This window comes from Camelus ferus, chromosome 27, assembly GCF_009834535.1.
Source record: "Camelus ferus isolate YT-003-E chromosome 27, BCGSAC_Cfer_1.0, whole genome shotgun sequence".
Taxonomy (NCBI): Eukaryota; Metazoa; Chordata; class Mammalia; order Artiodactyla; family Camelidae; genus Camelus; species Camelus ferus.
Window position 1 is genome coordinate 10134686 of NC_045722.1, and position 23397 is coordinate 10158082.

At 45.4% G+C, this 23397-nt stretch overlaps 1 protein-coding gene across 1 annotated transcript in view; it reads left to right on the forward strand.

Annotated features, from left to right (window-relative positions):
- FSD2 (fibronectin type III and SPRY domain containing 2) overlaps positions 1 to 23397 on the forward strand; it is a 36294-nt gene that overhangs the window by 621 nt on the left and 12276 nt on the right. The window contains 10 exon segments of the mRNA XM_032469427.1: positions 1918 to 2118; positions 3529 to 3712; positions 3810 to 3838; positions 13193 to 13744; positions 13746 to 13916; positions 14065 to 14160; positions 15828 to 16058; positions 18101 to 18123; positions 19275 to 19396; positions 21400 to 21555. Coding sequence (XP_032325318.1) covers positions 13271 to 13744; positions 13746 to 13916; positions 14065 to 14160; positions 15828 to 16058; positions 18101 to 18123; positions 19275 to 19396; positions 21400 to 21555 — 1273 coding nt within the window. The 5' untranslated portion in view covers positions 1918 to 2118; positions 3529 to 3712; positions 3810 to 3838; positions 13193 to 13270.

Consider the following 23397-nt stretch of genomic DNA (forward strand, 5'->3'; position numbering starts at 1 on the left):
GTGTCTTCAAAGTATCCCAGCTCCCACCCAGCACATTTAAATACAATCTATGTTCTCACTCTTCGTTTTAGCGATAAGGAGACTGAGACACAGAAAAGAAACTTTTCTTAAGATTCACAGGCACTCAGGCTAAAAAAGACCACCTGGCTATTGAAGACCAGTTTAAGGAGGTCAGGAAATCTAATTTGCAGGTGGGGATGGAGTATGGGTTGGATCTGGACATGGTTAGAGCCAAAGGGGAGTAAGACAGCCGTGGTCTCTACCCGGGAAACGTACAGCGTAGAATGAGAAATACGGTACATGTCAGTTCCCCTCCTGTGAGTGCACTGAGAGGGGTAGTGGGAGTGGAGGACCCAGTCGGGGAGCGAGACGTCCAGGGAGCATGAAAAGGAGCCCATCATCAAAACAAGGTTTGCAAGGGCTTGATTCAGGAACCAGTGAAAGAGGTTTTGAAGGTTTGGGGCTGGGAAAGCCTAGAATCAGATTTGCACTGGCTATTATAACCAAGGTAAAACACTAACAACAACCAAAAAAACAAAACAAAAGTAGGGCCAGGCTGAAGCCATGGTCGGGGCATCTCTCCCCCTGAAGATGATGCCAAGGCATCTAGGAACTTCTGTGGAAAGTAGTTTGAAGATTTAAAGTCGCCTCTATCTGAAGGTCCCCCCTTTAGTGTGAATGTGTGGAGGGGGAGTCTTGGATTCAGAACAGCTGCTCTGGCTGCTACCCAGGCCTATTGAAGAGGTAAATAAATCACTCTTAGCAGAAGTGATTTATTTTTCCTCGAACTATTTTTAGTATATCCTTTTGGTTAATATGATTTACTTATAATTCTTTAAAAATATGTTTTAATATCTATTTTGTATATTCTTTACAGTATGTCTTTTTACTGTATTTCTTTTATACTACTTTATCCTTTCTAGTAGTCTTTCTAAATTATTTGCTTTTTCAAAATGAAATTAGCAGTGTTTCTCATTATAAAATTAATTTCTATTTTGTGTGAGAGGGGAATAAATTGACATTCTTAGGAAAAAATATGGAAATATACCCACCAAACCTAATAATTGTTCTTACCAGGATGCATGACTGGTTTAAATTCACTTTATGGCTTTTTTGTAGTATTTGCTTTTTTCTAAGCCGAATGTTATATACTATTTTATAATAAAAATTAAAGATTTTTTAAAATTAATAAAAGAGGTATATATAATTATTATAAAAGTAGACATATCAAAGATATAAAGATAAAAGTAAAATAACTCAAAAGAGAGAAACCCTGCTTTCATTGCATAAATGTGTGTGTAATTATACTGTAATGATATTTTGTATACTCTTTCTACTCACAAGTACATTATGAGCATTTTCCACATTAAAAAAATAGGCATCTACATCATTATTTTTAATACTTGCCAATACTGAGTTGACAGTATTGTGATTTAATGGATTCTGTATTGGTAGAAATAGATTAATTTCAGTTTTGTACCAATATAGGTAATGTTGTAGTGTACATTCTTGTACATATATCTTTGCATAATTTTTCTTTCAAATTTTTTGCTTTTGATATTTTGTTTCACTTCCAATATTTTTATTGTACAGACAAGGAAGTAACAGTATTTTAAAAATGAAATTTTGGTTAAGGCTTCAAAAAGCAATAGATGTAATACTCTGAGATCAAATCATCATATGCAGGCTTTTAAAGGAAATGGTCCAGAACCCAATTCATGTTCTCCGCTGATTGAAGAAAATAAAAAGGAATCAAAATGAAGAAAAGAGGATGTTTGGGAGGGAGACTCATGGGACGATTTTTCCAGAGATAGCTGTTTTGGACTGGGGGAGGGTTGGAGTCCCACCCTCTGCCCCTAAGCCCAGTGAAGGGGTCTTCCAAGGGACCCTTCAGAGAGCTTGCTGTCTTTCCTGCAGGTGGACCAATGGTGGCCTGAAGAGAGAAGACTGGCTGCTTTGGGGCAACGCCAGTGAAGTGGCTGCATTGGGATCATATGCGTCCCAGAGTTTGCTGGGACCAAGGATGGGGCCCACTTCCCAAGACCCAGATGTGGGCCAGCAAGAACCAGAACCAGCAAGGAGTTGCCTAGATCCTGCCTAAGAGGACCAGCTGCATGGGTGAGGCGACCTCATTTGAGCAATCTGGGAGGTGGCTGACCCAGGCCTGGAGGAGGAATGCAAGGGACCCCTGAAATAGAGTGGTTCTCAGCCTGGTCATGGGGACTCCAGGGGAAAGGGCTGGAGTAATGGGAAATCCCAGAGATTTACGAAAGCTCAGAGAGGGAGGGAGAGAGAGAGAGAGCACTCTAAGCATCTGCCTGCCCCAGAGAGCCAGAAGCTAGAGCCGTCTGTGGCATCAACGCAGATAGGGGCTGCCTTATCACCTTAGCAGCCGCTGCCCCTGGTGAACAAGCCTGCAGCTCAGGGAGGAGGTGTGGGGAGAAGAGGTCACCTTCATCCTTCCTTTCCCAGGACAGACTTCCAGTTACAGAGGTGTATGCTGGGGCAGGGAGAAGATTTTGATGCTGGATAAACTGAGTTTAACTTTTGAATTAGTGTATTGGACTGTACTCTGAATTCTTTTTTTTTAAACATTTTTTATTGATTTATAATCATTTTGCAATGTTGTGTCAAATTCCAGTGTAGAGCACAATCCCTCAGCCATACGTGAACATATATACACTCACCGTCACATCCCTTTCCCTGTGAGCCACCACAAGATCCTGTATACATTTCCCTGTGCTATACAGCACAATCCTGCCCATCTATTCTACAATTTTGAAATCCCAGTCTATCTCTTCCCACCCCCCACCCTCTTGGCAACCACAAGTTTGTATTCTATGTCTGTGAGTCTATTTCTGTTTTGTATTTATGCTTTGTTTGTTTGTTTGGGTTTTTTTTAGATTCCACATATGAGCGATCTCATATGGTATTTTTCTTTCTCTTTCTGGCTTACTTCACTTAGAATGACATTCTCCAGGAGTATCCATGTTGCTGCAGATGGTGTTATGTTGTCAGTTTTTATGGCTGAGTAGTATTCCATTGCCTGAATTCTTGAATGGAGACTATGCATTCAGGTGACCCTTAGGACTGTGTCTTACTTGAGAGGGAGCAGAAAGTCACAGGTCTGCTGGATTTTCATCCAGAGGGGAGAATAATTCCCACCCTAAGTAAAGGAATAGTGGGAGAAAAAATTCAGTTGATTGGATTACCCTCAGAGTTGTGCTTGTTCAAAAGACTTTGGGAAAAGCCCCTCAGGCCGGGTGGACCGTGCACAGCAGAGGATCCCACAAGTCCTCCTCTGCGTGGCCTGCAGCGGCCCTTCTCCCCTTGCTGTGACAGCCCCCAGCCCACTATACATGACCAGCCATCTGAGTCCCTCCGCAGAGCCACCGGACTCAAATCCCCCCAGTAAATGGAGTAACTCAGGGAACAGCATGTGACCTCTCCTGGTGACACTTGAGCAGTAGGCAGTGGGCAGGTCTATATTTGGCCTTTCACTCATGGCAGGCCTGTTGCTATTTGCAGCCGGAGCCAGCTCGTGTTACCACCGCCTTTGCTGCCCCACTTGTAGAGTCCTGGGGTAAAACAGGCAGGGGCAGCCTGCAGGGCACACAGAGGTCACCTGGAGGGAAAGCCTGCTGAACACAGCTGCGGTTTTCCAGCACTTACCCAGAGGAAAAGGAGAACTTATGGATCCTTAAGTCAGCAGGCAAGTTTTTGGAGGGTCATATTCTTCTAATACAAATCTTCTTATTAGATACTCAGTAACTTGGTGCCACAATGTTAATGCAGTATCTTTCCTTCAGATGGGAAAAGATAGCATCTTAAATTACAGGTGTGTGAATTGCAATAAATAGTGTGAACATTTCCTGTGCCTTCTTATAGCATGGATTCACCTTTACTGAATGTGGTGTTGGTACAGGGTGTGAAAGCCTTGGATGCAGGTAGAGAGAGGCTGATGATTCTTGCAGTGTCTTTAGGGCATTTTTAGTGCATGGCCTATTTGTTAGAACAGTTTGGAACCCTGAATGTTGATATCATCTGGCTATGGTGTCAGGTTGATAAAAACCCTTTATTTTAATCTGCTTGTGCATGCTGACAAATCATAATTTTATGCTTTGATTCAAGTACTGAAAAACAGCTTCATAACCATTTTTTCACTTGTTGTGCATACCCCCTCCTCCTAGAGAAAGTTTTCCGGTTTGGACTGTGCTGATTTGAACCATTTTGCAAAACTGTACGGCTAACACTTTAAGGCAGGTTTCTTTGTCTGTGGCTTGGAAATTCCTGGGGGTTACATGGGTGAGCGTCTCAAATTACATGCAAAATTATGTTTGTGTCTTTATGGGCTCACTTTTGGAAAGAGAATTTACAGCTTTCAGTAGATTCTCAGAAGTACCCATGACATATAAAGGGTTAAAAAACATTTTTTTCGGGGACTTTTCTAATTAAAGCATAGGAGCACACCTCCCATAGAAGACTTAAGCAAAAGCCCCCCCCCCCCTTTTTTAACTGCAGACCTATGTTACAGAGTAGAAGCTATTCATCTAATAATATATTCTTTGTAGACTGTGATTTATTACTATATTTCTCTAAGCCTCAGTTTTACCATTTACAAAATGTTAATGTTCTCTTCTCCCCAAACTCTGAATATTTTGCTCAGAAACTGAAAGAGTCTGCATGTTGAGAGGGAAGATGAGTGTCAGCTCTGGGGGCGTGTTGCAGAATTCCTCCTTTGCTGCCAAGTTCCCAGACCAGCTTGTGTTGGTGTGTTCACAGGGCAAATGCTGGCGAGGGTGAACTTGCTCTTATCAGCTTCTGTGCTCAGTGTTCTCCAGTCCTCTTGCTTGTTTAATTCGAGTTCGAGTTAGTGTTTCACACGCCAGCCACTGGTTGAAAGAATTTCTCGTAATGATTTATGGATAATATAGAATCCTGGTTTTCTCCCTTTTGGTAGCACGTGGCAATGTAAGTGTTATTTTTAGCTGGGCTGCTGCTCTGTCTGCAGAAAACTGGGTGGGATCCAACTCTTTACCTACCTGAGTCGTGTCCAGGACTCAGCACGGCTGGATACAGAGTAGCCCCGGATCAATCCTTGTTAAGTGACATGGGCCATACTAAGGCTTTTTATCCTCTCAGGAACTCAAGTTTTGCCGTCCTAAAGTCGGGAAATTGGATTAGATGCTTTCCAAGGGACCCTGCATTAGAATTTCATGTCTGTGCCTAGGCCCCTTGGAAACTCTTGCTGTAAAGAGGGCTGATCTCATAGCAGGGCCTGTGCCTGGAGGTGAGGCTGCTCCACTTTGGTGCCTTCCCCATCCTTCAGCAGTTTTCAAGGGACAGGATGATCGCGCAGTGGCCACAGGTGATTCCGCACTGCTGTGGTCACTGTGGGCTTTCACTTTCTGACCCTGGCCCTCCCCCTCCATGAGTGACCAGGTGGGAGACCCCTAACAGAGTCCAGGCGGGAGAAGCTGAGGTCCAAGTAATAATAATAATAATAACAACAACAACAACAACAACAGTAACAGCAGTAATGGCAGCAGCTGACATTTACTGAGGACCTAACTCTGAGCCATGTACCATGCAGGGCATTGTTCACACATTCTGTTATTTCCTCAAGATGCCAATTTTATGAGGTAGAAACTATCAGCTACCCATTTCATGGACTCACAAAAGTGAGGCCTACTGAGGTGATTTCCCCAAGGCTACACTGCTAGGAAGTAGCAGAGACAGGACACAAACACAGGACTTCCTGAATCCAGAACAAAGAGGCCCTAGGGACGGGTGAGGGGAGGGAGTGGAGGAAGGTTCCCTGGAGACTGAGCAGGCAGAACCAGAATTAGCGTTCACTGGGCACGAATCAGACTGGGCGACATCAGGGAAGAGCTCCTGGGCTCTGGAGCGGGTGTCGTGCCCTTATTAATGGAATTAGGAATGCAGAGGCCCTAATACCCTCATGAGGCTGTGACAGGCATGGGCCATGGTGGATGGGTGGGGGTTTCAGGAACAGCAGTGGGAGGATGGGGCGCTCTCTGAGCCACGGCCTCCAGTGGGACTTACGTGGGAGGCCAGTGAGAGTGGTCAGAAGGAACAGCAGTGCCCTCCGGAGAAGGCCAGCTGTTTGGGGAGGTGGAGCTAAAGCATGGGGTGGGGATGACTACCCTGATGCCCCGGGGAGTTGAGACTGGACAGCTTTGGAGCCCTCAGAATGCAGGACATGCAGACTTACCACTTCTTCCGGGGCACAGCAGCATGGTGCTCTGCCTGCACTGTGCAGGGACACTCATGAGGACAGCCATGGGGTGCACCGCCAGGAGACTGGAGAGGTAAGGTGGTGTTGGGGAAGATTCCTGACCACCAGGTGACACTCAGGTGTGATCCTGGAGCCACACGGGGGAATAGTATGATTTTGGCCCATGTGACCAGAGCCTGTGCTTTAAGAAGCGGAGGTATCCTGGGGTCCCAGAACAGAGGGAAGTGGTGTCTCTGAGAAGCTGTGCACCAGCCCAGATGGGGCAGTCCCTTATTCACTTGTCTGGGGCCCCCTTTACACCGGGAACTGTGTCTCCTTCATTGTACTCCCAGCACCAGGCACAGTCCTGTTCTCTCGAATCCGCCTGAGTCCACACCTCTCCAGTCCCATGAACAGTCAGTGCCTACTGGTGCAATGAATGATGCCCAGTGCCACAGCCCGTGCACGTGGTGGGGTCACCTGGAGTCACAGAAGAACTCAGGTGATCTGTGTGGGTGCAGACATCCCAGGTCACAACTTGTTGCCCCACTGCGTGCTGGATCAGGACTTCTGAAACTCCGGCACAGCTAGGTGGGGGCTGTAACGGCCCTGGAGTGGAGACAGCAGCCAGGAGCCCAGGTGGAGTGAAGACAGGGGAGCGGCTCCTAAGCTCAGGAGACCCCTGGAAACCTAACCCTCTCATCCTCTCAGCTTCTGTTTCCGGATCTAACTGCCCTCCACCACATCCCCCTGCCCCTCCATGATGCCATGCCAGAGCTCAAAGCAAGTGTGAATGGTCAGATGTTATTTCTATGTGATGGGGTTATTCTTCCCCACCCCCAGCTTTACTGAGCTATAACTGGCGTATAACTTTGTGTAAGGTTAAGGTGCACAATATGATGATTTGATGCACATATATGTTGTGAAATGACTACCACAACAAGGTTAGTTACAACCTCTATCACTTCACATAACTACCTTTGTTTTAGGTGTGAGGTGAGAGCATTTAAGGTCAACTCTCTTAGCAACTTTCAAGGATTATGATACAGTAGAGTTAACACTAGTAATCATGCTGTATATTAGATCCCCAGAATTTACTCATTTTATAACTGGAAGTCTGTATCCTTTGACCAATATCTCCCCATTTTCCCCACCCGCTGTCTCTAGCAACCTCCAGTTTACTGTCTGTTTCCATGAGTTCAGCTTTTTAAAAATTCCACATATAAGTGAGATCATACAGTGTTTGTCTTTCTCTGACTCATCTCACTTAGCATAATACCCTCCAAGTCCATCCATGCTATTGCAAATGGCAAGACTTCCTTCTTTTTATGGCTGAATAATATTCCTCTGTGTATATGTGTGTGTGTGTGTGTGTGTGTGTGTGTATTTCTTTATTCATCCATTGATGGGCATGTCTTGGCTATTGTGAATAAAGCTGCAATGAACTCAAGAGTGCAGATAATTGTTCAAGATAATGATTTCCTTTCCTTCATATATATGCCCAGAAGTGGGATTGCTGGGCCATATGATAATTCTATTTTTAATTTTTTTGAAGAACCTCCATACTGTTTTCCATAGTGACTAGACCAATGCACCTTCCTACCAAGAGCGAGCAAGAGCTCCCCTTTTCCCCACATCCTCATCAACACTTGTTATCTCTTGTCTTTTTGGTAATAGCTGTGCTAACAGGTGTGAGATGACAGCTCATTGTGGGTTTGATTTGCATTTCCTAAATGATTAGTGATGTTGAGCATCTGTTGGCCATCTGTATCTCTTCTTTAGGAAAAAAAAAAATGTCTATTCAGGTCCTCTGCCCATTTTTAAATCAGATTATTAGAGTTTTTTGGGTTTGGGTTGTATGAGTTCCTTACATATTTTGGATATTAACCCCTTATCATATAGATAGTTTGCAAATATTTTTTCCCATTCCATTGGTTGCCTTTTCACTGTATTGATTGTTTCTTTGCTATGCAAAACCTTTTTACTTTAGTGTGGTCCCTCTTGTTTATTTTTGCTATTATTGCTTGTGCTTTTGGTGTTATATCCAAAAGATTGTTGCCAATGTCAAGGAGCTTTTCTGCTATGTTTTCTTCTAGGACTTTTATGGGTTCAGGTCTTTAATTACATTTAAGTCTTTAATCCATTTTGAGTTAATTTTGGTGAGTAGTGTAAGATAGGGGTCCAATGTCATTCTTCAGCATGTGATTATCCAGCTTTCCCAGCACTGTTCATTGAAGAGCCCGTCCTTTCCCACAGTGGAGTAGTTCTGATTAGTTACACAATCAGACACACAGGAGAGCGGAGGCAGTGTTCAGAGCCCCTGAGGACAGCAGGCTCTGATTGCTTTGTTGACCAATAAGAGATGTGGGAACCTAGGATGGATTGTTGATGGGAGAGAAGGCAAAGTTCCACAGTTGGACAGCCCCTTGGCCATGGGAACCATTTAAGAGAGACCTGGGCTAAAGTAGAGGTGTAGCCCATGCTACCCAGGAAGAACTGCGGTCCTTGTGTCTGGCGTGTGTGTGTGTGTGTGTGTGTGTGTGTGTGTGTGTATAGAGGGGCTTTTTGATCTTGCTCAGCACCAGTTTTGTTGGGATACAGATCCATTGTCAGGAGATGTGTCCTACTTCTCCATCCCTAAAGCAGGCTGCGGTGGTGAGGACAGTGCCAAGGCCACCCAGCCAGGGTCTAATGGTGGGCACGGTTCTCATGAATAACCTGAAAGAACAAGCAGGGTCTAGGATCTTCATAAGTCCTGGATGCCGGGGAGGCAAAGCACTAGCCCCAGGGCCTCCTGCTTTATGATCCTGCCTCTGGGAGCAGTCTTCACTCATCCCTCCCCTCACCCAGCCGTGACCCTCTTGGTGGTCCGGGACACAGTGGAGCTGGTACCCTGTGCATCAGTGCTGTGTGGGCGTGGTACTCAGCCTCAGCAGACATGACTGAAATGACATTTACCACTCTCTTCCATGTGAAGAGTTTTAGAGCATTGGAGAACGAGCCTGAAGCTTTTCCCAAGCACGATGTGCCCAGGCCTGGAGCCTCAGGAGTAGTTTCCTTGTGGGGATCCAGACCCTAGAAACCGGTTGCAGGCATGGTATGGGGTTAGGACAGCAGCATCTTTGTCCCCTAATGGCTGCTGGAAGTCCACCTCCTGTGTGGTGCTAACAGAGGAAATGGAAAAACAGCATCTTGTGGGGACTTGAGAGGGAAGGAAGGGGATCCGGGGGCTCGGCAGGGCCAAGTCTGTGTGGGCACATCACCACTGTCCCCGCCATGGTCAGAGAAGGCCATTGGTCTTGTGTTTTTGTCTTGCCATGAGCGAGAGCCAGGGTGAGCCCCCGAGGGATGTGTGAGGGACTTCCCAGGGAGGGCCGTGGCCATGATTCAGTTGGGGGCATGAATATTTGGTGTAGAGCACCAGAAGAAGAGAGGCAGCCGGGGACTCTTCCAGGTTAAGGGAGGTGCAGGTCTCCATCACTGGGATCCAGAACCTCCTGTTCTTGGGTTAAACCTTCCTAAAATGGGGCCAGATGTGGGATTGAGTCAGTCCTCTGCTGTCCTCATCACCGCGTCAGCCTTTCCCTGTGGCTCACAGTGCAGAACTCAGAGTGCATGGGGACAGGAAGCACGGCGAGCCTGGGTGGCTGTCTCCGGAAGTCAGGAAGGCGGTCTGGCCGGGAGGGCAAAAGGTCATCTCTGATCAGCCTTGGATGCAGGGCCTAGTTCTTGTCCCTAAGGGCACGGGTAGGAAGCCGAGTGATCCTTGGTCTCTGCAGACAGAGGCTGAGAAACAAGGATGAATATCCAGGGAGGGGAGTGGGACCCAGACAGTCAGTTCAGGACCCCCCAGACACTAAAGGCCAGAGTGCAGAGAGGCTGAAGAACGTGGGTTCTCTGGAAGCCTGCCAAACCATGTGGGCCTCCATGCATCTTCTAGAGCGATCTGTAGAGGTGGACACCGGCTTGTGGCTTGGGAGACAGGATGGATGTCACACCACACATCAAAGCAGAAAGGAGCATGTGGGGGCGATGGCATCTGGGGATGCTGAGTTTGAGGTGACTGGGGCTGTTCAGGAAGGCAGCTGCTCCTAATGACCTCTGCCTCTGTGCAGGAAGAGCTTAGGGCTGGAGACAAGGGTTTGGAGCCATTCAGAGAGGGGGACAAGGAGGCTGCGAGAGTGGCTGAGATCACCGGGAGCAGGTGGAGAGTGAGAAGAGGAACTGGAGGGGAGGGACCCAGGGAAGATTCCAGCAGTCAGTGGCCTGGGAGGAGCTCCCAGCTGGGCCAGGGAGAAGGGAGGGTGAACAGGATCGAATAACACAGAGCAGATAATAAGAGAGCACGGGCGGTGTCTGTAGATTTCACAATTAGGCCATCAGAAAATGTTATATTTAAAGGGCAATCAAAAGTGGGAATAGTGGAAGGAAAAGTGAACAGCTTTATTATTATTATTATATAGCTTTAGAATGGTTATCAAAAGGACAGTCTGTTAGCGAAGGTCACAAAGTCCCCCACTGCTGATAGGGGCAGCCACCAAGCCTGACTTCTGTGTGCGACTGCGGAACAAGGAGTAAGACAGACAACTGGCTTTGACCCCATAAATGGAAATTAAGGGAAGCTGTTTGGATCATTAATGTTATGGCTGGTGGGAGAGGGGAAATGCTCAACTGTATCTTTAAATATTTTTGCTTTATTATTTTCCTCAAAACCTTACTGCATTAGCGTTATATTGGAAGATTTTAGTAATACTAGTTTTTTTTTTTTTTTTTTAAGGCATTAGGTTTACCCCACTTTTTCTTAAAAGGAGGGCATTAGGAACTGGATGTTGGTGATGGTTGCACAATTGGTGGAATTCGCTAAAAGTCATTGAATTGTGCATTTAGAACAGGTGAATTTTTAGTATAATTATATTTCAATAAAGTTATTTTTAAAGCTATTAGGGAATAAGATAAACATCTCACATAATTCCTGGTTTTATGTAAGAAAATGAAAACAGTATGGATGTTCATGAAAAAATTAAAAACAACTGTCATATGATCCAGCAGTTCCACTTCTGATTATTTATCCAAAGAAAACAAAAATGCTCATTCAGAAAGATCTATGCACCTTCATGTTCATTACAGCATTTTTTACAATAGCCAAGGTATGGAAACCTACGTGTCCATCAATGGATGAGTGGATAAAGAAGATGTGAGACTAGATAGATAGATAATGGAATGCTAGTCAGCCATAACAAAGAATGAAGTCTTGCCATTTGCCACCATAGATGGACATTGAGGGAATTATGCTAAGTGAAATAAGTCAGACAGAGAAAGATAAATACTGTGTGAGCTAGCAGGGACTTTGTAGTCCAAAGACTGGTAATCGAGGTCCTCCAAGAAGCGAGCACCAAATGAGATTAGATATGAAATAATTGTATTAGGGGAAACACCTGTGTAAGATAAAGAGCGGAGGAAGATAGGAAAGGCTTAGAGAGCTGTCAGACCGTGATACAAGTCTGGCCCACAGTGAAGGAGAGAAGGAATGAAGATTTGGAGGAATCACCCTAGCCTTCCATGCACCCTAAGAAAGGTTTGGCAAGACTGTCAAGGAGTCCTCCAGCCAAAATTTGCCACGAGAGTAGTTTTGTGTCAATCAGAAATGGATCTGCTTTAGTGTCCCTGGTGTACTTTGTCACTGGATGGGAGATGCCCATGGGGAAGCATATCCTTCATGCAAATGCAACAGTGACCTTCAGAGTGCAGCCAAAGGCCTGGTCAGTTATGCCTCCTGTAGTTGGATATCTGCGAGGCATCGTGTCGTGGCCGCCACTCACACTAAAGTTCAGATCCCAGTTCAGCAAGTTACTAGCCATGTGACCTTGCATAAGGTATCCTCTCTGAACCACTGTTTCCTCATCTGTAAAACGAGGATAACAGTAGTGCCCACCACATAGAAGAATGTGTATAAACTGCCTAGCACAGAAAAAGCACAAAGTCCTCAATATATAGCAGCTGCTACTAATATTGTATTTACTGCTACTATTATTATATCTTTCTAGATTTGACATATCGCCATTGAAATAGTGGACATCATAGTCTATATATAATGAGTATTCTGTTTATTTTACTTACTAGTATATTGTAACTCTTTTTCCAAGTTATATTTGCTCTCCTTAGTATTTTAAAGGCTACTTTATATTCTGTAGAGTGTACATATCCTAGTTTACTTAACCATTCTTCTAATCATTAGGGCTTTACAATTTTTTTCTGCTGTTGTGAAAAATTTTGTGGTGGACATTTATATATAGAAGTAATTTTTCCCCTGTATTTGAGATTTTTTCCTTAGGGTCCTGGAAGAAGATTAGTAGGTTAAAGAGTGTGAATATTTTAAAGGCTCTTGATCCATGTTTCCAAATTTGTTCTCCAGAAAGGTGGGGCCATGAACATTCTAACCAACAACATATGAGAGTACTCACTTCACTGTACCCTTCCCCAGCCTTGGGTATCAAAAGGCAAAATGGCATCTTACTCGTTCTCTGTTTATACAGGTACTATTTTCCAAATGTTTATACAGGTACTATTGTATGCAAAGGTAATTATTTTGTGAATTATCACTGCACAGTAATCTATTGAGATTTTTCTTTTCAGTTAATTTATATAATTATTATTTAATAATAATTGCCTGAGATACTTCCCATTATTTTGCCTTTTGAGATTTTGGGTTTTTTTTAAATGTATAGGAGTTGTTTGTTAGTCAAATCAATTTGTGTTTTTCATAATTTCCCCTGTCTCTTTTAAGCTTAGGAAGCCCATCCTCCTGTGGAAAACAAACCTCTTTTACAGATTGTTTTAAGTAAAACCGCAACTAAGCTGCTCAGATGATTTTTTTTTTAGTTCTAATTAAGTTGAGCCCAATCTAATGACCATGTACGTCAACAACCTTCTCAGAAATGGGTTTCTGTGTTCTAGGACCCGGGATAGCCACTATTACCTGTCCAGGAAGGCCCCGTCTTGTGCAGGGGTGCTGCCCAGAGCCTCCAGAACTCAATGGAGGAGGAAATGGGGGAGACACCAGGACTGGGCAGATCTGCTGCTCCCAAGGACTTCCACTTTTATCACATGGATCTATACGACTCTGAAGACAGACTGCCCATCTTCCCAGAAGAAAACACTTGGATGGGAAGAGAAGCAGTCCAAGCTGAAATGACCAATGAGCCCAGAGGGGCTGTGAAAGGGAAGACTCAAAGAGACCTTGAAGAGGAAGTGGATGAGTTTGTCCATTTATACGGACTCGAAGATGATCACGAATTAGGGGATGTGTTTATTGATGAAACCATGCCCAGAATAGAGGTTTCGGAATATCCTCCTTACGTGATGACAGGGATAGAACCTGCCAAGGAGCAGAGAGACTGGAGACTTAGTGGTGAGGCTGCTAAGGCTGAGGACCTGGGCTTCGGGGGATGGGGCTCAGCAGGCCAGTGCCAGGACTTGCGGGAAGCCTACAGGTACGCCCATGGCCTGTGCCAGCGAGGAATATGAATGCTATGTCATCCCAGAGGAGGAGGACGAAGAGGAAGCTGCTGACGTCTTCTGTGTCACTTGCAAAACCCCCATAAGAACGTTGGAGAAGGCTTTTGATGAACACAAGGAACATGAGGTGACGCCACTCAACAAAGCACTGGAAAGCGCCAAGGTAAATAGGTCTCCCTCGTTCTTCTTTCTCTTGATATTGCATTTGTATCTTAAGTACGTAGGCAGGAAATGAATCTAAAATGCCTCCTACAAAAGAGAGAGAGGACAGATATAGCGTTAATTTCTTCTCACACTCCTCTATTTGATAGGATGAAATCCACAAAAACATGTTCAAACTGGAGAAGCAGATTATTGAGATGGAAAATTTTGCAAGTCACTTGGAGGAAGTTTTCATCACCGTGGAGGTAAGAGCATGCTTAATGACCCGTGAGACATGCATTGCTGCCATCAGCGGCTGGGTCAGCGCCTGTGTCTGGCGCTGGAACGTAATGGTATCAGTACTGCCCCTCTCCCCTCACCCTTCCTCTGCCCTCCCATACCGTGGTGGAAGTGATTCCCCATCAGCATTCCCTACTGAAACTTAAGCTCTCATTTGGAGGCTGGGTCTTCCATGTCTTTATATCCCCAGTCCTACTGCAAGGTAGGGCTCTTTCACGGGCCAGCCTCGATAAGGCTTTGCAAGACACCCATCCTATCATTCATAAGTGTTCTTTTCCTCAACTGTTACCTGTTTCTCACAAGATTAATACATTTCTGTGCCTGTCATCATACATGTCACGGTCCGCTGGGTGTGCCTAGTAGGTGTGAGGTCTACTGCTGGGGTGCCAGCACTCAGTCTAGCCTTCCAGATGAGGTGGGCCAGGACTAAGGCCCAGAGGACTTTGTGTCCCCTCTCTTCATGTGGACGCTCTACTTCTATTAATGCAGCCTCAGGTTGTATCAACAGAACACCTCATGTGAACTAACTAAGCCCTGGGCCCCATTCCTTTGAAGCTAGACTTTCTTCCCCAGTCTTAAAAGGGGGGAGAGCTATTGCACTAATTCCCTGTGGAAGGCACAGAGAAGAGTCGGGCTCTTCCACTTCTAAGCACAGGTGGCGGGTGGTAGGAGGGGTAAGAGTGTAACAGTCAGGACAAAGCTTGCCCACACCCTGTCCTGCCAGCTCACTCACGTCAAAGTGTCTTCACCCTCAGTGAGGACTCTGAGCTCTTCCTCCTCAAAACTGAGGAGGGGGTTACCTACTGCTTTTCCCTCTGCTTCACCATTCTGAGAAGTCTTATGCACATGGTAGGTGCTCAGTATATACTCCCTGAATGGTTGAGCCTCTTCTTTGGAAATATCTCTGTTAGCTGTTGAGGATGACATCAGTCAGAACCCGCAGAGCTCTCCTGGCCTTCCAGTCTAATTAAGGGGGACCAGGAGTTGATTTGCTTTGTTTAATGTTTCTTATCCATTGCGTTCCAGGATTGAGTATTGTCACAACCCTCCCTCTGCCTTCCTGCCCTTTCTCTTCTATTAGGCAGCACCTTTTGGCCATAACCCTTATTCCCCTTCCCCTGAAGCTTTTCCTTAGTTGGTATGAGAATGTGTGTGATCCTGATGTTTGCATAATCCAAGCAGCAGGGAGTGGAGGTGAGTGTCATGCGATGTTGAGAGCTCAGGAGGGAAAGATAGGTGGGAATCTCCCAGGGCAAAGATCTCCATGTTAAGGTCCAGCCTTCCAGTGGTAGGCTTACTCATCACTGATAATCTTCCTGGTTGGTTGTCATGGTGATGGGAGGTGGCTAAAACAGAAGGAGGTGGGATGGGGTGGGGAAGAGGAATGGGGAGGAAGATTGCAAAATGCTACCAGGAGAGAAAGTAGTACTTTCTGTTAAGGTTTTACCTGGGGTTCTAGCTGGAGACGCCTACTCCTAGCTCCCACTACGTCCACCACAGCATCCTGGCAAGAGATGTTAAGACAACAGGGAGGGATTAAAACATCTCTGGGTAGATACATTTTCATGACCTACATGACTCTGTAGTCAACATACATGCACTGAAATGATGACTTAGGTCAACTGTCTTGCAGGAGAATTTTGGAAGACAAGAAAAAAACTTTGAGTCACATTACAATGAGATCTTGGAAACACTTGCTCAAAAATACGAAGAAAAAATACAAGCCCTAGGGGAGAAAAAGAAAGAGAAGCTGGAAGCCTTGTATGGACAGCTGGTCACCTGTGGAGAAAATCTTGATACCTGCAAAGAGCTGATGGAAACAATAGAGGAGATGTGTCACGAAGAGAAGGTTGATTTCATAAAGGTCAGTAATGAAGTGAAATGAACTACTGAACTGAAATGACAAGTTATGGCTGGAGTAGGTTAGATTGTCCGCCCTCTGCCTGGAGGTGTTGGAATTGACTTTTACGGTTAAGCTCCATTTGGTTCCACTGGATGTATCACCATGACAACACATCCCTCATCTCTCTGCACAGCTTTGCCATGAGTGGCCGAGCAGGCTCACACACAGCAGACTCTTCCCTCCACCGTTGCTCAGGTAACACCAGAGGTTTTATTCCTCTGTCCTGGTTACCCAGAGATCTGTCTCCTCATCCTGGAGTGGGGCAAAAACAGTGCTCTGAGAAGTTTCTGGCCATCTCAGATGGCCTCTTGGAGCTCTAGGGAGAAAGTTGTCCAAACTAAAAAGTCACCTCCAGTTTTCCAGTTACAAGTACAGCTGTTATAAATCTTACTTCATAAACTCAGACATGCAAAAAAATCCACTTATTTTTTTTAATTGACACATAGTTGTTTCCAATGTTGTGTTAGTTTCTGGTGTACAGCAAAGTTACCTATCTATCTATCTATCTATCTCTGAACACAGGACCTTTTGCATGCTAAGCACACACTACCACTGAGCTACACCCACCTCCCTTTTTATCTATTTTATATATAGTAGTTTGTATCTGCTAACCCCAGATTCCTAATTTACCCTCCTCCACCCCTTTTCCCTTTTGGTAACCATAAGTTTGTTTTCTATGGCTATAAGTCTGTTTCTGTTCTGTAAATAAGTTCATTTGTATCATATTTTAGATTCCACGTATAAGTAATATCATATGGTATTTGTCTTTCTCTGACTGACTTCACTTAGTATGATAATCTCTAGGTCCATCCATGTTACTGCAAATGGCATTATTCCATTCCTTTTTATGGCTGAGTAGTATTCCTGTGTGTGTGTGTGTGTGTGTGTGTGTGTGTGTGTGTATCACATCTTCTTTATCCATTCATCGTCAGTGGACATTTAGGTTGTGTCCATGTCTTAGCTATTGTAAATAGTGCTGCTATGAACATTGGGGTGTGTGCATATTTTCAAATTAGAGTTTCCTCTGGATATATGCCCAGGAGTAGAATTACCGGATAAAATGGCAACTCTGTTTTTAGTTTTTTAAGGAACTCCATACTGTTTTCCATAGTGGCTGCACCAATTTACATTCCCACCAACAGTATAGGAGGGCTCTCTTTTCTCCACACCCTCTCCAGCGTTTATTTGTAGACATTTTAATGATGGCCATTCTGACCAGTGTGGAGTGATACCTTACTGTAGTTTTGATTTGATTTCTCTGATAATTAGCGATGGAAATTATTAAAGAATCCATTTCTTGATTTCCTTGAAATCTACTTCAGTCTGACCCCAAGTCCACATGCATTGGACTGTAGAAATTTCAGTCTCAGTCAGAGCTGGAGTCTCCTTTCTTCACAAGCCTCCAGAGCTTCCTAGTTGCCAAATACAGCCTTTGTATTGGCCACGCCCCATAGTGGTCCCTCAAAGTCCAACAGCACCTCCTTCCTGCCACGCTTGGGGTGAGGAAGCCATGACAAGCTGGACAGCTGGCTGGCAGGCACTGTTAGAGCCCTCAACATGCAGCCCTTTTGAACCAGTGGTTCCACAATACCAGTGTAGCTCAGAGACACAATCCAGAATATGGAGGCAGTGAATTGTGTGAAGATGTCTTCAATGTTATTTATGATGATAAGAAATTGGAAACAACCAAAATGTCCAACAATAGAGTAAATGATGGAGTTTCCATTCAATGAACTGTTACATAGTCTTTCAAACTGAGGGTCCAAAAGACCATCTGTAACATGGAAAGTGCTTACATAATGTTACTGAGGAAAAGCAGTAGCATGGAAAACACTGCACAGACGTCATAAGAGTGGCTTTTGTTAGGCTGTGGGGTATGGCTGATTTTTTCCTTTTTCCTAATTTCCAAGTTTTTAAATATGTCTATAGTAATATATAGTTTGAAATACAAATTTATTTCCAAAATCAGTATAATATTTTCTCCCTTTCTCCTCCTTTTTTAGGATGCTGTGGCTATGGCTGACAGGTAATAGTTTTGTTCTGACATGTGTTTGCTCTTACTGTTCCTTTTACCTCTAGATATACAAATAGACTCAGTTCCACTTGGTTATATGCTCCCAGTAAGTACTTACTAAGAGTAAGTAGGGCTGGCTTTGGAATGACAGTGTGGGGTCACAAGGACCCCCTAGTAACAAATCTCAGAATCTCAGAGCTGAAAGGGAGCGTATGACAAGGCCCAGCCAGCAAGCCCAGGGTCAGATGTCCTCCCGAGAGCCCCTCCTTTCACTAGGAGGAACCGAGATCCCGAGAGCATCCCAAGCATCCCCCAGCTGGGCCAGGACCCAGACTGTGTGCTGCAGAAAGCATGCACATTATAGAGTCAGACAGGAGTTCAAATCTTGCTACCCCCATGACCTTGGGCAAGTCCAACCAGTCTAGGACCCATCTTCCTTATCTACAAACAGGAATAATTTTGTGGCAATAAAATAAGACAATGTTTGCAAAGCAACACAAACACTGAAGCTTAATAATGTAAGGGTTGAGAGCATGCGTTTTGGCAATGGCAGACCCGGTTTCAAATTCCGCCTCTGCCACTTATAAACCCTGTGACTGCCAGGAGCAGGTGCAGAAGCCCCAGAGTCCCTGGCACAGTCATTGACTCGAGGGCACTTGGCCATGTGGAGAAGGAAGCCCCAGAGAGGCTGGATGTCTTTGGTGCCTGGGGTGCCATGGGGTGGGGGCTTCCAGGTCAGCATCTGAGGATTCCAGGGGTGTGAATCTGGAGCTTGCTGGTGCACACCTCCCCCCGCCCCCCACCCTCTTACACAGCCCCACCCCTTCTCCTCTCCTTGAAGTTGGAAAGCAACCCTGCCCATCTGCATTGGTGACCTCGTAGGTCAGTCACTGAAGCAGAAGTCAGAAGGCAGCCCACTGCGTGTTAAAATAAGGAAATGAAATTTCAGCCAACATGGTGAAAAAGAATATGAAAATGAATATATGTATACTCATGTATTGCTGAAGAATTGTGCTGTACACCAGAAATTGACACAACATTGTAAACTGACTATAACTCAATTTAAAAAAAAAGTTCAGCCAAGAGGCCCTCTTTACTAATCACCAGCGACCCCTGAGGAGAATACCCCTCCATTCTTGTTAGCGTGCTTTTTACACCGACAGACTCGGAAAATTCCTCAAAACCGAAACGGACGTGGAAATCTCGGCACAGCCTGACTTTGAAGACCAGACCCTGGACTTCTCTGATGTGGAGCAGCTGATGGGCTCCATTAACACCATCCCAGGTGCGTATCTCGCCACCGCACAACCTTCAAACATGTTTTGCTTTCCCTGAGCTTTGAGTTAGAGACTTCGATGGCTAAAAAAAATCATAAACATTTAGAAACAAGATTTTTTTCCCCTTTAACTTCATGAGCTTCATAATTTTATCTTTATGGCTCATAAGGGCTGGAACGGAGGCTGACTTTTCCAGGGTAAATGCCCACCCTTTCTCTGCAGGGTGCTATCATCTGGCCTCAGGAAGCCTTGAAATATTTTGTTGGTAACCCGCCCACCTGCTCTGTGCCTAATTTACTCCAAGAAAATATCCTGAATTTTATTTCCTTGAGTGTTGCATTTATGTTCCATAGTGGTTAAGAGATGGGCTTTGGAATCCTATGGAGCTGATGAGAATCCCAGCCCTGCCACTTCTAGCTGTGTGACCCCAGAGTGCTTACCTAACCTCTCTGAGCCTTGGTTTCCTTATCTGTAAAATGGACATAATAATGACTCATGGTGACATGATGAGAAATAAATGAGATTATGTATGTACAGTATGTCACATGGTGCCATATAGCTCTTAGAAATCTTATTGTGATTACTAATTTCTAAGAATAATGCTAGAACTCAGCTTTTTTGGACTGCTCACCTTCCCTTTCTCACCAACACCCAACAACATTATAAACAATGTTGTATGTATCATTTTAGGTTTTTCCTTTACACGGATTTTTTAAAATAAAAATGGAATCATTCTTTTTTGTAATCTGCTTTTTCTAGCAAAACAATTGTGATAAATATTTTCTCATGCTGATAAATTCTTCTACATAATTTTCATGGCTGTATACCTTAATTTGTTTACTTACTCCTCAACTATTGGATGTCTAGTTGTTTCTAGGTTTTTCACTGTTACAAACCATACCTCAGTGAACATCCTTAATCATAAATCTTGGAGGCCATTCTTAGACTCACTGGATCAAGGGGAGATTTCACTGAGCTGTGATTCCTTGGGATGGTGCTGCCTGCATAATCAGGCCCAGTCGTTTGGAAAGGAAAAGTAGTATCAGCCAAGTCGGTGCTTGAGAAACATAGAGATTTTTCCTCACCCTCCTGTGTTCAGGTCCCATGCAGCCCATCGCTCTCCTGCTTGCATCCGGAGTTACCCCTCCTCTTACTGCATCCCCAGGTGGGGCTATTCTTTGCAGGGTGTAGTAGGGTATCTTCTGTGCATCCTGAACTCCATCACTAGGGATGCAGATTCTTTCTCTTCTTCTCACCTTTGTCATGTTAGGGTCTTCCAGAAAGGAGAGGCTGAGTACATTCCTTTAAGCCTTACCTGGACCGAACGATTTTAGCATTTGAAACGAAGCCTGGGGTGGAGGGAGGTGCTGCCATGGGAGAAGAATTATGGGCTGTGGGAGAAGAATTACGGAAGAGAAACAAGGAATGTTTCTCAGTTGTGTGTGAGTCTGTATGGGGATGGGGGAGGCAGAGGTATTCACTTACAGAGAAGAAAAGAATTAACTCAGTAGATGAACTCTAAAGAAGCTGGATCTGAAAAGCACAATTTGGCCAAACCCAACCTTCTCTCATTGTAGTAAAGGAGATGGTTGTTGGACGGATCCCCCAGAGAAAGCAGAGCCCTGTTGAAGGCTTCTTTCACTCCTTCATTCACTCCAGAGCTGCAAGCAGCAGTGCTGTGGTCCTGGCTGTGCGTGGAAGGGTCAGAGGACCCATACCTCGGGCAGGACTCATGAACCATATCCCGGCCTCGGTAGCTGTCACTGACCCCGCCCCCCCAAGCTCATGTGGATAGGCCAAAGCCGGAATGGACATACCGGTTGTTGCTTGAGGCTCGTGGTTGGGAGGTTCGGCCTTCCCATCCCTGCCCACTCCGGGTATTTCCCTTCCATTCCTAAAGCCCATGGATGCACTGGGGGGTCGGTAGTCCTGTAAAAGGGGCCATTTCCATTCAACTTGCCTACTTAAACCTCCTCATTTGCTTTTGCTTTTCTCCATTTTCCTTTTCTAGCTCCTTCTGCTCCAGTGATAAACCCACAGGCCCCCAACTCAGCCACGGGTTCCTCGGTCCGAGTGTGCTGGAGCATATACTCCGATGACACCGTGGAGAGCTATCAGCTGTCCTACCGGCCAGTGCGGGACAGCTCACCTGGGAGGGACCGAGCAGGTGAGGCTCCGCCAGGAACAGAGTCATGCTCCAGAACGGCTAAGGCCCCTTAGAGACCAGGGCCCTGCCTTCTTGGCAGTTGGGAAGGTAGAGACGGGATGAATCTGCACACCTAGCTCCTTGGAGCTGTCATAATCCAGGAACTACAGAGGCTGGGATGCAGGCAGAAAGGGCTGGAGAGGCACATTGGGGTCTGACTGGGGAGGACCATGAAGCCAGGCTAACGTTTGTGGAGTGTATCTACAGCCATTGAGTCAGAGTTGTCCTTGAGATGAGTCTCTAGCCACACTGTGTGCAGGAAGGGTGAGGATGCCCCTCCTAGAAAAGGCCCAGCTGGACTGGCTGGATTCTAGCAGGTTCTGGCATGTGAGGGTAGGTTGGCTGTTCTCAGAGCAACCCTGTGTTGGGAGAAACTGGAGGGTTAGTCTGCAGACCCCCATGGGGGATGAGGGATCTGCAGCCTGGAAGGGCTGCTTATGATCTGATCCACATTCCCAGATGGAGCCAGTGGCTGGGAATGGTCCCCAGCCTCCGCTGTGGGCAGCTCTTGGCCCATCCCCTTCCCAGAGGAATGGAGCCAGTTGGTGTGGGGTTAGGGCTGGAGTAGCTGCCTCTCCGCATCCCCCCCTCCCATAATGGATAAACCATTCTCCTTTTGAGAAGGGAGGGTCTGACCGCAGAGACGTCCCAGCTGAGCATCTGAAGGAATCAGGGATCAGGACCAGTCTGGCCCAGACTGTCTTGTGTACATGGGGTCAGAGTGAGGTTGCTGGAAAGGGACTTAGAGATCTCCATTTTATGGATGAGGAAACTGGGAGCTAGAGAGAAATGAGCTGTTGGTGGGGACACCATGAGTTACAGCAGAACCAGGACAAGAATCAAGTCTGCAGGCTTCCTGCCCAGAGCTCTTCTCATTGTGCCAGGTCATGCGGGTGGAGGGCTCTGAGTGCCCAAGGTAAGGGAGCTTTTACTGCCCAGGGACTATGAAGGAAGGAAAATTCTTGTGAGAAGTAAGAGTAGGTTTAAGCAATGATGAGGGAGGGCAAGGGTGGTCAGAATAAGAACTAAAGAGGCATAGAAGGAAAAGGGGGAGATTTGAAAGGAGGTTGGGGACCAAAAATTCAGATCTGATTAATCAGTTTTTGCCACAAATCAACCCTGTTGGCACTCTCTGCAGAAAAGGCTGTTGTATTGGGGCTGTGTCCTGGTGACCGATAAAGATCTTTTCAATGGACCATTTTGTTATAAAAGAACTGATATCAGAGAGTAGATGAATGACTTGTCACTGCCTTTGAAGAGTCTGGGGATGTTTGGAGGTGTATTAGTTAGCTTTTGCTGTGTAACAACACCCCGGACATGCACGTGTACAGAACTTACTGGCAAAAAATGACAAATATTTATATTCATTTGTTTGTTGGGAGGGGCAAGATAACGGTAGGGAATTAAGAAGCACAAACTACTCTGTATAAAATAAATAAGCTGCAAGACTACATTGTACAAGGGAATATAGCCAGTATTTTATAATAATAACTTTAAATGGAGTGCTGTTTTGTACACCTGAAATTACATAATCTTGTAAATCAACTATACTTCAGTTTTTTAAATGCCGTTTATTATTTCTTATAATTCTGTGCATTGGCTGGACAGTTCTTCTGGTCTGTGCCAGCTTGGGTAGGGCTCAGTGGGCTAGGATGGCCTTGCTTATATGTCTGGGGCCTCAGCTGCAATGGCTGGGGCCTCTGTCCATGTGACCTCATCCTCCAGAAGGCTGGCTCAGGTGTGTTCACATGGAGATAGAAACACTCCTGGCAGGAAGACGACAAGCCTCTATGCACCAGCACT